Genomic DNA, 15,282 nt, shown 5'->3' with positions numbered 1-15,282 from the left:
TACCAGTCATAAGTGACAATAGCAAAGATAATAAATCAGTTGTAACATTCCCAGTTCTGTTTCAAAGGCTAGCCCGAGTGCTTTCTTGGGCTGTTTTTGCAGAATTTAAACCCCTCTGGCAGGCGCTCAAGTACCAGATCAACTGGAACCTAAGGGAGGATGATGTTGACCTTTTCTGACCCTTCAGTCAAGTGACTTCAGTCAAGTAAAGGTTGGACTCTCTGGCCCCACCCCCCCATCCCCTTCATGAATATGCATGTACCCTTAGCTTAAAACTTGCTTCACTTTTGCTGTTGGCAGAGACACTGCTTTGGGAAAGATCCCCTTACTTGCTGCAAGTAATAAATCCTTCCTTCTCCCACTCTTTGCCTTGGTTGTGTCTTTTAGCTCTACACCCACCAAGAGGCGAACCCAGTTTTTCTGGTAACACTCTGTATTTTTAGTTCCTTTTTTCCACCTTTCTTGCCTTTTAGATTGTTTGGATATATTTTTGTATTCTTATCTACTGGCTTTTTAGGTATACCTCTTTTTATATTTATATATTGGGATTTCAGTATATATTCCTAACCTTCTGCAGTCTATTCAGAGTTAATATTGTACATATAAAATGTAGCGATCTTCCAATCATATATGTCTCCTTTGTCCCTTTCCTCACCTTCCCCCATAGTATTACCTCTGTGTATACTGATAATCTTAGAAGACAGTGTTATAAGTTTTGCCTTAAATAAAGATACGTGATTTTTAAAACCTAAGAGAAAACAGTGGTCTTTTAAATTTACATAGATATTTACCATTTCTGGTGCTTTCATTCCTCAAGGTCCAAGTTTCCCTCTGCTATAATTTCCCTTTAGCCTAATGAACTTTCTTATGTTGTAGATCTCCTGGCAACAAATTCTCTTAGTTTTCCTTTTCTGAAAATGTGCCTTCCTAAATAATATTTTTGTTAGATATACAGCCTAGGTATTTTTTTTCCTTTCAGTATTTCAACGATATTCACTAATGACCTCCATTATTTTTATGAGAAATTCAGACATTTTCCAATCAGTGTTTTTTCTTTATGTGATATGCCATTATTCTCTGCCTGCTTTCTACCTTTATTTTTCAACAGTTCAGTTATGATATATCCAAGTGTGATTTTTCTTTTAATTTATCCTGATGGAGGTTTACTGAGCTTCTTGGGTCTGTAAATTTGTCTTTCGGTAAATTTCCGAAGTGTTCAGTCATCATTTCTTCCATATTTTTTCCTGCTGTTTTCTCTCTTTTCTGTCCTTCTGGAACTCATATATACATGTTAGGCCTTTTGAGATTGTCCCATAGCTTTCTGAGGCTTTTTCTTTTTTTTTTCTCTTTTTTAAAAAGAATCAGTCTTTTTGCTTTTTAGATTGGATTATTTCTGTTGATCTGCCTTTGAGTTCACTGATTCTTTCCTCTTTAATCTCCATTCTGATATTAAGTCCATCCATTGACTTTTAAAATTCAGATATTATATTTTTCATTGGTAAATTTTGTTCTTTTTATATTTTTTTGTATTTCTCCACTGATATTTCTATTATTGTTATTTTCATTCAGATTTTTCCTCCTTTATATCACTGAGCATAATTATAATAGCTACTTTAAAATCCTTTTCTCGTAGTTCCAACATCTTAGTCTTCTTGTGGTGGGCTTCTGTAGATTATCTTTTCTCTTGAGAATGGGTTTCATTTTTCTATTACTTATATATCAGGTAATTTTGGATTGTATCCTGGACATTATGAATGTTATAGAGACTCTGGGTTCTGTTATAATCTTCTGTAGAATATTAGTATTTTTATTTTAGCTGGCAGTTAACCATGTTAGACTCAAACTGTAAGTTCTCTCTCACCGTCTGTGGGCAGTGGTTCCAATTTCAATTTGATTCTTTAAGGTTCTGCCTTATTCTAATCTGCATATGCATGGTTCAGGGGTCAGCCTGAGACTTTTGCGGTGTTTCATATACAGTTTTAGGGAATCTCTTTTGACTTTATCCCCTGTGGGATTCCTTTCTCTCTTTAGCAGCTGGTTGTGTTTACCTGGGCTCTTTTCCCTAGTTCCTACTGACAGAAAGACAATTTTAGCTGTTCATACTCTGCATCTACTGCCTGACCTTGGGACAAAGCTACAGCAAAACAGGAAATTCAAGCAGGTCTCTCCCAAATTTTGCCTTCTTTCCACAATCTGCCTGTTTTATTTATCCATCAGACTCCTCAGCTAGTTGTCGTCCCATGTCCCTTACTGTTTCCCCCACCCCAAATTGGTAGTTATCAGCAGAAGGTAGGTGTCACACTACCGTTCTGGAAGTAGAAACTGAATGAGTAGGATTTTGACATGAGGTATGAGGAAACTCCAGAAAGGATCTTTCATAAGCTGAGTGATGCCACCTAGATTAGATTCATTGATACTTTTCTTTGTCCAGAATTTGGGTTTTGGCTGCAGTAATAACAGTTATTCAAATACATTTTGGGATCTGTAGATTCCAAGTTAAATTAGCTTTCCTAATCAGGCTACTTGTCTATTAATAACATCAAATCAGTGTATCTACAAATAAAAATATATACCATACTATTGAGCATATCAGAGAATGTCCTGTATTCTATTGTTTTTTTGGTTTTTCTTTTACACACACTGTATTTTATTTTTACAACAGATAAACTGACACAAGCATTGTAAATGGATGACCACAACAAAAGCAACAATGATTGCAATTACCAAACACGAAACACACTCATACTACGTCATAATATTGACATTCAGTCCAGTAATCCTCCACTGTAACAGCTCCTTTACTTTGCAGTGAAAATTGATTTGTATATTTTTTTGCCTCTGAGTCCTTGTGGGATTCTTTTTTTTTCAAACAAAGTCACAAAAATTATAATCATCCTCATCAGTTCACTCAGTCCCATGTAATTAATTTTGTTTTCATCTTGATCTTTTGTTAGCACTTTTATGAATTCATCAGTTTTCCATTAGAGTTCTGAAAATGCTTATTCATTCAGTTCAACAGTATAGTCAGTTACCAGAAACCTGTACTTGTCAGAGTTTTTTCCATGAATTCCTTGAAGATGAAACCCTTTTATAGGAACATTTTTGCAAAAGCATCAGCGTACACCCAGAACTGTCTGTAAATGACAAGACTTAAAAATGACCACGGTTAAAGATTTGATGAAAGTTCATAATAATGCAGTTGACAAGGAAATTTAGTTATTTCTGAGATATACAACTTAAAGTAATAACTAGAATTATGACTTACAACATTATACCAGAACATATAAAATTTTTAGAAATTTCATATAATGTCTGAAAAAGTATATTAACATATTTCCATACAAATAACCCAAAGAAAGTTTAGTATTAGTTGTTTTTTTTGTTTGTATTTCTATATTGCAGGTTCTTATTAGTCATCAATTTTATACACATCAGTGTATACATGTCAATCCCAATCGCCCAATTCAGCACACCACCGTCCCCACCCTACCGTGGTTTTCCCCCCTTGGTGTCCATACGTTTGTTCTCTATATCTGTGTCTCAACTTCTGCCCTGCAAACTGGTTCATCTATACCATTTTTCTAGGTGCCACATACATGCGTTAATATACGATATTTGTTTTTCTCTTTCTGACTTACTTCACTCTGTATGGCAGTCTATAGATCCATCCACGTCTCAACAAATGACTCAATTTCGTTCCTTTTTATGGCTGAGTAATATTCCATTATATATATGTACCACACCTTCTTTATCCGTTAGTCTGTCGATGGGCATTTAGGTTGCTTCCATGACCTGGCTATTGTATATAGTGCTGCAGTGAACGTTGGGGTGCATGTGTCTTTTTGAATTATGGTTTTCTCTGGGTATATGCCCAGTAGTGGGATTGTTGGATAATATGGTAATTCTATTTTTAGTTTTTTAAGGAACCTCCATACTGTTCTTCATAGTGGCTGTATCAATTTACATCCCCACCACCAGTGCAAGAGGGTTCCCTTTTCTCCACCACAGCCTCGCCAGCATTTGTTTTTCGTAGATTTTCTGATGATGCCCATTCTAACTGGTGTGAGATGATTCCTCATTGTAGCTTTGATTTGCATTTCTCTAATAGTTAGTGATGTTGAGCAGCTTTTCATGTGCTTCTTGGCCATCTGTATGTCTTCTTTAGCGAAATGTCTGTTTAGGTCTTCTGCCCATTTTTGGATTGGGTTGTTTGTTTCTTTAATATTGAGCTGCATGAGCTGTTTATATATTTTGGAGATTAATCCTTTGTCCGTTGATTGGTTTGCAAATATTTTCTCCCATTCTGAGGGTTGTCTTTTCGTCTTGTTTATGGTTTCCTTTGCTGTGCAAAAGCTTTGAAGTTTCATTAGGTCCCATTTGTTTATTTTTGTTTTTATTTCCATTACTCTAGGAGGTGGATCAAAAAAGGTCTTGCTGTGATTTATGTCAAAGAGTGTTCTTCCTATGTTTTCCTCTAAGAGTTTGATAGTGTCCGCTCTTACATTTAGGTCTCGAATCCATTTTGAGTTTATTTTTGTATATGATGTTAGGGAGTGTTCTAATTTCATTCTTTTACATGTAGCTGTCCAGTTTTCCCAGCACCACTTACTGAAGACCCTGTCCTTTCTCCATTGTATATCTTTGCCTCCTTTGTCATAGGTTAGTTGACCATAGGTGCGTGGGTTTACCTCCGGGCTTTCTATCTTGTTCCATTGATCTATGTTTCTGTTTTTGTGCCAGTACCATATTGTCTTGATTACTGTAGCTTTGTAGTATAGTCTGAAGTCAGGGAGTCTGATTCCTCCAGCTCCATTTTTTTCCCTCAAGACTGCTTTGGCTACTCAGGGTTTTTTGTGTCTTGATACAAATTTTAAGATGATTTGTTCTAGTTCCATAAAAAATGCCATTGGTAATTTGATAGGGATTGCATTGAATCTGTAGATTGCTTTGGGTAGTATAGTCATTTTCACAGTATTGATTCTTCCAATCCAATAACATGGTATGTCTCTCCATTTGTTGGTACCAATTTAATTTCTTTCATCAGTGTATTAAAGTTTTCTGCATACAGGTCTTCTGTCTCCCTAGGTAGGTTTATTCCTAGGTATTTTATTCTTTTTGTTTCAATGGTAAATGGGAGTGTTCCCATAATTTCTGTTTCAGATTTTTCATCATTAGTGTATAGGAATGCAAGAAATATCTGTGCATTAATTTTGTATCCTGCAACTTTACCAAATTCATTGATTAGCTCTAGTAGTTTTCTGGTGGGATTTTTAGGATTCTCTATGTATAGTATCATGTCATATGCAAACAGTGACAGTTTTACTTCTTCTTTTCCAATTTGTATTCCTTTTATTTCCTTCTCTTCTCTGATTGCCCTGACTGGGACTTCCAAAACTATGTTGAATAATAGTGGTGAGAGTGGACATCCTTGTCCTGTTCCTGATCTTAGAGGAAATGCTTTCAGTTTTTCACCATTGAGAATGATGTTTGCTGTGGGTTTGTCGTATATGGCCTTTATTATGTTGAGGTAGGTTCCCTCTCTGCCCGCTTTCTGGAGAGTTTTTATCACAAATGGGTATTGAATTTTGTCAAAAGTTTTTTCCGCATCTATTGAGATGATCATATGGTTTTTATTCTGCAGTTTGTTAATATGGTGTCTCACATTGATTGATTTGCATATATTGAAGAATCCTTGCATCCCTGGGATAAATCCCACTTGATCGTGATGTATGATCCTTTTAATGTGTCGTTGGATTCTCTTTGCTAGTATTTTGTTGAGGATTTTTGCATCTATATTCATCGGTGATATTGGTCTGTAATTTCCTTTTTTTGTAGTATCTTTGTCTGGTTTTGGTACCAGGGTGATGGTGGCCTCATAGAATGAGTTAGGGAGTGTTCCTTCCTCTGCAGTTTTTTGGAAGAGTTTGAGAAGGATGGGTGTTAGATCATCTCTAAATGTTTGATAGAATTCACCTGTGAAGCCATCTGGTTCTGGACTTTTGTTTGTTGGAAGATTTTTAATCACAGTTTCAATTTCATTGCTTGTGATTGGTCTGTTCATATTTTCTATTTCTTCCTGGTTCAGTCTTGCAAGATTATACCTTTCTAAGAATTTGTTCATTTCTTCCAGGTTGTGCATTTTATTGGCATAGAGTTGCTTGTAGTAGTCTCTTAGGATGCTTTGTATTTCTGCAGTGTCTGTTGTAACTTCTCCTTTTTCATTTCTAATTTTATTGATTTGAGTCCTCTTCCTCTTTTTCTTGATGAGTCTGGCTAATGGTTTATTAATTTGGTTTATCTTCTCAAAGAACCAGCTTTTAATTTTATTGATCTTTGCTATTGTTTTCTTTGTTTCGATTTCATTTATTACTGCTCTGATCTTTATGATTTCTTTCCTTCTGCTAACTTTGGGTTCTGTTTGTTCTTCTTTCTCTAGTTCCTTTAGGTGTAACGTTAGATTGTTTTCTTGAGATTTTTCTTGTTTCTTGAGGTAGGCTTGTATAGCTATAAACTTCCCTCTTAGGACTGCTTTTGCTGCATCCCGTAGGTTTTGGGTCATTGTGTTTTCGTTGTCATTTGTCTCTAGGTAATCTTTGATTTTCTCTTCGGTTTCTTCAGTCTTCTCTTGGTTATTTAGTAACGTATTGTTTACCCTCCATGTGTTTGTGTTTTTTCCTTGTAATTCATTTCTAATCTCAGTGTTGTGGTCAGAAAAGATGCTTGACATGATTTCAATTTTCTTAAATTTACTGAGGCTTGATTTGTGACCCAGGATGTGATCTATCCTGGAGAATGTTCTGTGTGCACTTGAGAAGAAAGTGTAATTTGCTGTTTTGGGATAGAATGTCCTATAAATACCAATTAAATCTATCTGGTCTATTGTGTCATTTAAAGCTTCTGTTTCCTTATTTATTTTCATTTTGGATGATCTGTCCGTTGATGTAAGTGAGGCGTTATAGTCCCCCACTATTATTGTTTTACTGTCAATTTCCTCTTTTAGAGCTGTTAGCAGTTGCCTTATGTATTGAGGTGCTCCTGTGTTGGGTGCATATATATTTATAATTGTTATATCTTCTTCTTGGATTGATCCCTTGATCATTATGTAGTGTTGTGGCCTCTCCCGTTGCGGAGCACAGGCTCCGGACGCGCAGGCTCAGCAGCCATGGCTCACGGGCCCAGCCGCTCCGTGGCATGTGGGATCTTCCCGGACCAGGGCATGAACCCGTGTCCCCTGCATCAGCAGGCGGACTCTCAATCACTGTGCCACCAGGGAAGCCCACAGTCTTTATTTTAAAGTCTGTTTTATCTGATACGAATATAGCTACTCCAGCTTTCTTTTGATTTGCATTTGCATGGAATATCTTTTTCCATCCCCTCACTTTCAGTCTGTATGTGTCCCTAGGTCTGAAGTGGGTTTCTTGTTGACAGCATATAGATGGGTCTTGTTTTTGTGTCCATTCAGCAAGCCTGTGTCTTTTGGTTGGAGCCTTTATTCCATTCACATTTAAGGTAATTATTTATATGTATGTTCCTATGACCATTTTCTTAATTGTTTTGGCTTTGTTTTTGTAGGTCCTTTTCTTCTCTTGTGTTTCCCACTTAGAGAAGTTCCTTTAGTGTTTGTTGTAAAGCTGGTTTTGTGGTGCTGAATTCTCTTAGCTTTTGCTTCTCTGTAAAGCTTTTGATTTCTCTATCAAATCTGAATGAGATCCTTGCCAGGTAGAGTAATCTTGGTTGTAGATTCTTCTCTTTCATCACTTTAAGTGTATCATGCCACTCCCTTCTGGCTTGGCAGAGTTTCTGCTGAGAAATCAGCTCTTAACATTATGGGAGTTCCCTTGTATGTTATTTGTCGTTTTTCCGTTGCTGCTTTCAATAATTTTTCTTTGTCTTTAATTTTTGCCAATTTGATTACTGTGTGTCTCGGCGTTTTTCTCCTTGAGTTTATCCTGTGTGGGACTCACTGCGCCTCCAGGAGTTGGGTGGCTATTTCCTTTCCCATGTTAGGGAAGTTTTCGACTATAATCTCTTCAAATATCTTCTCGGGTCCTTTCTCTCTCTTCTCCTTCTGGGACCCCTGTAATGCGAATGTTGTTGCGTTTAATGTTGTCCTAGAGGTCTCTTAGGCTGTCTTCATTTCTTTTCATTCTTTTTTCTTTATTCTGTTCTGCAGCAGTTAATTCCACCATTCTGTCTTCCAGGTCACTTATCCGTTCTTCTGCCTCAGTTATTCTGCTATTGATTCCTTGTAGTGTAGTTATCATTTCATTTATTGTATTGTTCATCTCTGTTTGTTTGTTCTTTAATTCTTCTAGGTCTTTGTTAAACATTTCTTGCTTCTTCTCGATCTTTGCCTCTATTCTTTTTCTGAGGTCCTGGATCATCTTCACTATCATTATTCTGAATTCTTTTTCTGGAAGGTTGCCTATCTCCACTTCATTTAGTTTTTTTCTGTGGTTTTATCTTGTTTCTTCGTCTGGTACATAACCCTCTGCCTTTTCATGTTGTCTGTCTTTCTATGAATGTCTTTTATTCTCTTGATTGAACCAGATTTTTAGTGTCCATGAAGAATATCTAATTAAAAGATTTTCTAGCTAAAGCTGTGAATCTGGTCTTGTGGGAGTACAGTGCCACATACCAAAGCTGTCTCCTTTTTCATTAATCACCATTGAATATTCCTATCAGTAGGTTCTCAGCATCAGTAGTATATACATGTTAGTAGTCATCATAGAAGCCAGCACTTGCTGTGCATTTCAGGTACTATGCTAAGTGCTTTACATGATTTATTTCATTAATGCTCTTTACATACCTCTAAAGGAGGTGGCATAATCCTCTTATAGATGAGGAAAAGAGTATAAAGGTTGAGTAATTTGCATGAAATCACACAACACAGGCTTGCTTCTTGTTACCAGTGGGGAGGAGTGAGAATTAGATAGTGAACCAGTAGTCTGGAACGAGATGACTGAGTTGAGTTAGAGGAACATGAGATTTGCAGCTTTCTAATGTAATCTTCTGTGTTCATTTAGCTAAATTAGCTGGCACCCAAGTTGGGGCATAAATTGTAGCTAAATTGGCAGACACCAAAGTTGGGGCATAGACAGAGCTGTCTTTGTAGTTCTTCCATTTGTATTTCTGAAGTGCTTTTCCATGTTCACCTAACTCTTAGTGTGTACCCAGCACGTAAGTACTAGATTCTACCTTCTTGGGGTGACCCTTGTCTTTTCCTTTTTTCAAGATATCTGTTCCCTCTTGGATTATCTGATGAAAGAAATTCATGTCAAGGGATTAAGTGATAAATAAATCAACCTGAGAAATGTTTTTCAGTGAAATTACTGTTTCTTTTGAGAGAGAGAAAGGAGTTGTCACAATCTATATCCAGAATTCTAAATGTAGAAAACCTATATTGATTTTTGACACCCATGTTAGCTCTGTAAACAATGTATATGAAATTGTGTTATTTAGGATATTGTTCAGTTGCATTAACAGACAAAGGAAGAGAAAACTACACCTGAAAGGCTTAAACCAGAGAGATTTATTTCTCTCTTAGGTAAAAGTCCAAGCTGAGAGGTGGATCAGATGGATAACCAGCTCTGTTCCACAAGGTCATTCAGATGTTTCCTTCTAATCTTATCTTTACAGTGTTCCCCATGGTATTACCCTCAGCTTTCTGGTTATTCAGGATCACCACCAGCACATCTGTGTCACAGGCCTGCAATAAGAGGGAAAGAGGATGGAGGGCAAGCAAGTTCCTTTCAAAGACATGACCCAGAAGTTGCACACATCACTCTTGCTCACATCCCATTTGTTGCACCTTAATCACATGGCTACAGCTAGCTGCAAATGAGTCTGGAAAAGGTGGTCTTTAGATGGGCAGAGATGCGTTGATAACTACAGGGATCTATTGCTAAAAGGGAGAAGAGGGGAGAATGAGTGTTACCCGATTATTAGTCGTCTCCACTACAGAAGTTTATCTCTAATTTTTGCAAATCTATCCCACAACCAGTTAAAAGAGTTGGTAAGGAGTAGCCATACCAATGGACTTGGTGATTATCAGGTTAGTAGCATAATAAAATATAGTAGAAGAGAATTCAGTAATGATTTTAAGTTTATTTTCAGAAACAAAGCACAAAACTGGATGTTGGAGAATTTGATGAAATGACTTCAAATTGTGTTAAAGTTGGTGGTTTTATGAGCTAATAATTATTTATTTTGTTCTTGTATTTTAGGCCTCAACTCCATATAGCATAGATTCAGATTCTTTGGGAATGGAGTGTATTATTTCGGGAAGTGCCTCTCCAACTCTGGCAATCAACACTGTGACTAACAAAGTAATTCTATTTTTTGAACACTTTTGAAATGTCATTGAGTAATACATTTAATTTGCTTTTATAGTAATAGTAGATTTCTGTATGGTTGAGTTTAAAGATGATATAAATTTGACCAAACCATACATGGCAGTTTGAAAGCTGAATCCACAATGCTTTTAGCTTTACACAAGTTAGAGGTAAATAAATAATTCTCTGGAAAAATTGGAAGGTGCTTATTGGGAAGCTCTATATTAAATCTAAATTCTTGACACAACCAATCCCATTGAATTTTTGAGTCCAGCATTTTATTGAATCAGTTTGTTTCAAAATCATTGATTACCCCTCTAAATATGTGATTTAAAAAGAGATTGACAAATAACCAGGGTGTCAACAGAATCCAGTAAAATAAATAATTCAGACAAACTCAGAGTCCATTAGAACGGTGGTCAACCTCTTTCATGATATTCAAGTCTAGGTACATACCTAGAAGTGTAGTATGTGGTAGTCTGCTGCAGTATTTGTTTTGTTTTTGTTATTGAAGCAAGGGTCAGAACTTTGTGCTAACTCATTAGATACCTAGTAGGGTACAAATATCTCTTCTTTACAAGGTAATTTCTTAATATCATATCTCAGAACCCTAAAAAGGCTCTGGGAGGTTCATAAAATAACTCAGTTCTGTGCATCTATTTCCTCCCTTACTAGACCATGATGAGCACCTTGAAGCCATAATATTTCTCACTCTTGTACTCATACGGTCTGTCAGTCTTGCTTTTACCCTCTCCCTATCTCCCTTGCTTTCAGTTGCTCTTGTTTTTGTTTTAAATCTCACTCTTCTACTTTCTTGTGCACACACATAAACCACAAACATGTATACATACTCAGTTGCACTAATATATGTAGTATCTTTGTATTGATAAAAAGTATTGAATAAGCAGATAGAAGACAGATTATAATCAGAGTTACTAATCAGAATTCCAATTTAGATAGGAAACTGGCAACTGAGGTGTAAAGTGATAATTTTTCCCAAATAGCAATACATGGATTGATTCCATCAGAATCACTTGAGGGAGGGGTAGGGCTGTTAGTGTGTACGTGTGTTTGGTGGTGGTAGTAATTCCCAGATTCCATTGCAGTCCTACCAAATCAGTTACTTTATCCTTGTGGGTAGGGCCCAGAAATCTGTACTTTCAAAAATCATCCCTAATGATACCAGCTAGACTTGAGAATTTCCAGTGAAATAGACGGGTTGGAATCAGAGGTATCCAGTACTGCTCTTTGCGATAGTCCAAGCAGGAGATACTGAGGCCTAAACATAGACAGTTGTGGCTATTAGGAAACAATTAGAAAGTAGTAACGCTGGGACTTCGTGACTAAATAAAGAAACTGGAGTTTTGGGACTTCTGCTTTCAGATATGATAGAATAGCTAGTATCGGATTAACCCTTCTCCCTATCTATATAAAATTACCACCCTGCCCACCAATAAAAAAGAAAGGCATTGGAGAAAAAGACAAGCAGGACTTAAGAAGCAGAGATCTCAGAAAAAAGGGAAGCACATTGAGATAAGCCCTACATGTTTTCCCTGGGGACATTTCCCACTTCTCAGTGCATGGCATAGAGGCTGCACAGAAAGCTACAACCTAGAGCAGTCACTGAGCTAGGGATGTAAAAATGAGAGTATGAGGCTACCAAAGAGCCGGGGCTTAAGGACCAGGATCCTGAGGAATCTCAGAAGTTACCTCAACTTTTTGCAAGCAATATCCAGTTACGGCATTTGCTAATCCCTAACCTGTGTGTGCTTCAGCTCAGACACAGGCAAATCATGTGGATTTTTCACTAGCCAGAATTCAGCAGTCTCACAGAGGTGGGCAGGGGGAACAAAAGTTGTAGTTCTTTAAAGAGGGAGCCATGGTGAATACCCCAGTTTTACAAATTGATACTTAAGAAAGATTATGTTCTATAAGTAAGAGCAAATCAAAATAACACCAGTCTCAAACTGTTATTAGGGTGGTATGCTAATATTCCACTTGCCAAAAGAAAACTAAATCCTTTCTGGAAGATAACATATCCCGAGCTTTTGCACGTTTTCATAAGTAAGGTCTCAGTTTCAGTCAGAATTTTCAGACATTCCAAGAAACAAGACCAAATAATTAAATGCCAAGATTGAAAGATAGTATAAACATATCCACAAGTGATCTAGATGTTGATTTTTAAATAACTATGACGAATATGTTGAAGAAAATAGATGAATTATAGAAAATTTATCAGAATTGGAATCTGTATGGAAGAATCAAGAGAACTGAAAAATATAATAACTGAAATTAAGAATTAAATAGATGGATTTAACAGCAGATTAGACACAGCAGAGGAGAGAATCAGTGAACTGGAAGATAGGTCAATAGAAAATATGCAGGTTGAAAAACAAAAGAATGGAAAATTCAGAGAAGCTTAAGAGATAAATGGGATACAGGGAAAAGATCTAACAAACTTGTCATTAGTGTTCCAGAAGAGAAGCAAAAGGGAATAGAGAAGAAGCAATATTTTAATTTTCTAAGACTGATGAAAGATAGTACAGATTCAAGAAGTTCTGAAAACCCCAAGAAGGACTAATTAAAAGAAAACCTTATCAGGCAAATAAAAGTCAAACTGCTAAAAAACAAGGATTTTTTTTAAATCTTAAAATCAGAGGAAAATAATAGGCAACTTCAAAGGAACACACTGAATTCTGAATAGAAATGATAAAAGTCAGATAACACCAGAATGAAATTTTTGTAGTGCTGAAAGGAAATAACTGCCAATCCAGAATTCTAAAATTAGAATTTCTGTGAAAAATGAAGGTTAAGTAAATAGGCTTTTACAGAAACAAAATGTGAGAGAATAACAGTATTAAAAAATTAAAGGAGGTTAATTTTTCAGATAGAAGGAAAATTATCCTGTGCAGAAAAGAATGAAGAACACCAAAAGAGTATGCATGTCAGTAAATAAAAATATGTATCGAGTGATTAAATCAATAGCAGTGCTGTTATAGAACACAATGCTTTGGAGTCTAAAATACTTGTAGAGGTTAAAGTACATGACAATACTAGAGTAAAGCATTAGGAAGTATATTGCAGTTAATGTCTTTGCATTGTATGGGAAGTGGTAAAAGTACTAAGTCAAGGGCATGTGGTAAAATCTAGGGCAGTGATTCTTAACACTTCAGCATATATCAGAATAACTAGGAGGGCTTGTTAAAACCCAGATTACTGGGCCCTACCCTGAGAGTTTCTGATTCTCTAGGTCTAAGTTGGGGTCTGAAAAATTGCATTTCTGACACGTTCTCAGATACTGGTCACATACTAGTCCAGGTTCCTTACCTTATGAACCACTGCTCTAGGTTACTACAAGAATAAAAAGAATATTACCAAGTAAGGAAAAATAATAAATCCTTGGTTAATCCAAAAGTAGGCAAGAAAGGGCTTCCCTGGTGGCACAATGGTTGAGGGTCTGCCTGCCGATGCAGGGGACACGGGTTTGTGCCCGGGTCTGGGAAGATCCCACATGCAGTGGAGCGGCTGGGCCCGTGAGCCATGGCTGCTGAGCCTGCGCGTCCGGAGCCTGTGCTCCGCAACAGGAGAGGCCACAGCAGTGAGAGGCCTGCATACCGCAAAAGAAAAAAAAAAAAAAGAAAGAAGAAAATAAATTAATGAGCTGTGGGGACAGCTTCAGGTAACTTGTAATATGTGTAATTGAAGTTCTTGATGTAAATCAGGATCTATACAGAGCAATTAAGTACACCAGAAATGGTAACTATGTGGGTAAATATAAAGCTTTTTTTAAAAAAATGTAAATCTCTTTAAAAGATAACTGTAAAGCAAAAATTACAAAAATGCATTGTGGGTTTATAACACATAGAAGTAAAATATATGACAGTAGTGTTGGGGCAAGGAGAGGAGAAATGAAAGTTATGAAAAGAGAAAATGTTTAAAATTTGGGAAGGCAAAAGTAAAGCTATCGTTCACAGAAGACATCATTATTCATATGGAAAATTAAGAAGAATCTACAGACAAACTCTTGGAATTAATAAGTGAATTTACCAAGGTGTCAATATTAGATCAGTGTTGGATTTTAGAAGTCAGTTATTTTTCTGTGTATTAGTCATGGACAGTTAGAAAATACAATTTAAAAGATAATACTTACATTAGCATTCAAAAACATCAAATACAGAGACACCTCATTTTATTGTGCTTCGCTGTATTGCACTCCCCAGATATTGGGCTTTTTACAAATTGAAGGTTTGTGGCAACCTGTGTTGTCAGCTGATGGTTAGCATTCTTAACCAATAAAGTATTTTTAAATTAAGGTATATACATTGTTTCTGTAGACGTGATGCTATTGCACCTTAATAGACAACAGTACATTGTAAACGTAACTTTTATATGCACTGGGAGACCAGAAAATTCGTGTGACTTGCTTTATTTCAATACTTGCTTTATTGCAGTGGTCTGGAACCAAACCCGCAATATCTCTGAGGTAGCTAGGTTTAAGTGAAAGATGAACTCTGCACAGAAAACTATAAAAAATTACTGAGAGAGAACAAAGGGTGTATAAATAACTAGGTATATAATTTTCATAGAGAAGATTATTGTAAAGAAGTCAGTTTTTCCTGAGTTTATCTACAGATATAATATCCCAATCAAAATTCCACAGTGCTTTTTTTAGGGGAAGGAAGATAGTAGGAAATGACCAGCTGATTTTGAAAGATAAATGAGACTCCAAATGGTAAACAGTAGTTGTTGAAGAAAAAGATAAAAGTTAGAGGATTTATACTTCCAAATATCGAGTAAACCTACAATAATTGAAAGTGTAATATTGGCCTAAGAATAGACACATAGAATTATGGAACAGAGTTCAGTGATGTCTTTCAACAAATGGTGCTGAATCAATAGAAAAATGAGATTTTTTTCATGCACAGAAATCAGTTTCATACCCCAATAG

At 36.4% G+C, this 15,282-nt stretch overlaps 1 protein-coding gene across 2 annotated transcripts in view; it reads left to right on the top strand.

Moving 5' to 3' along the window:
* FOXJ3 (forkhead box J3) overlaps nucleotides 1–15,282 on the top strand; it is a 136,583-nt gene that overhangs the window by 94,575 nt on the left and 26,726 nt on the right. Inside the window, exon 6 of one of the 2 annotated variants that reach the window (XM_032632952.1) lies at nucleotides 10,227–10,328. The exons of the other annotated variant lie outside the window; for it this stretch is intronic. Coding sequence (XP_032488843.1) covers nucleotides 10,227–10,328 — 102 coding nt within the window. The remainder of the gene's footprint in view (nucleotides 1–10,226; nucleotides 10,329–15,282) is intronic. 2 annotated transcript variants of the gene reach the window in all.

This window comes from Phocoena sinus, chromosome 1, assembly GCF_008692025.1.
Source record: "Phocoena sinus isolate mPhoSin1 chromosome 1, mPhoSin1.pri, whole genome shotgun sequence".
Classification (NCBI taxonomy): Eukaryota; Metazoa; Chordata; class Mammalia; order Artiodactyla; family Phocoenidae; genus Phocoena; species Phocoena sinus.
Note: the sequence above shows the minus strand (reverse complement) of the source record. Positions and strands in the feature narration are given on the sequence as shown.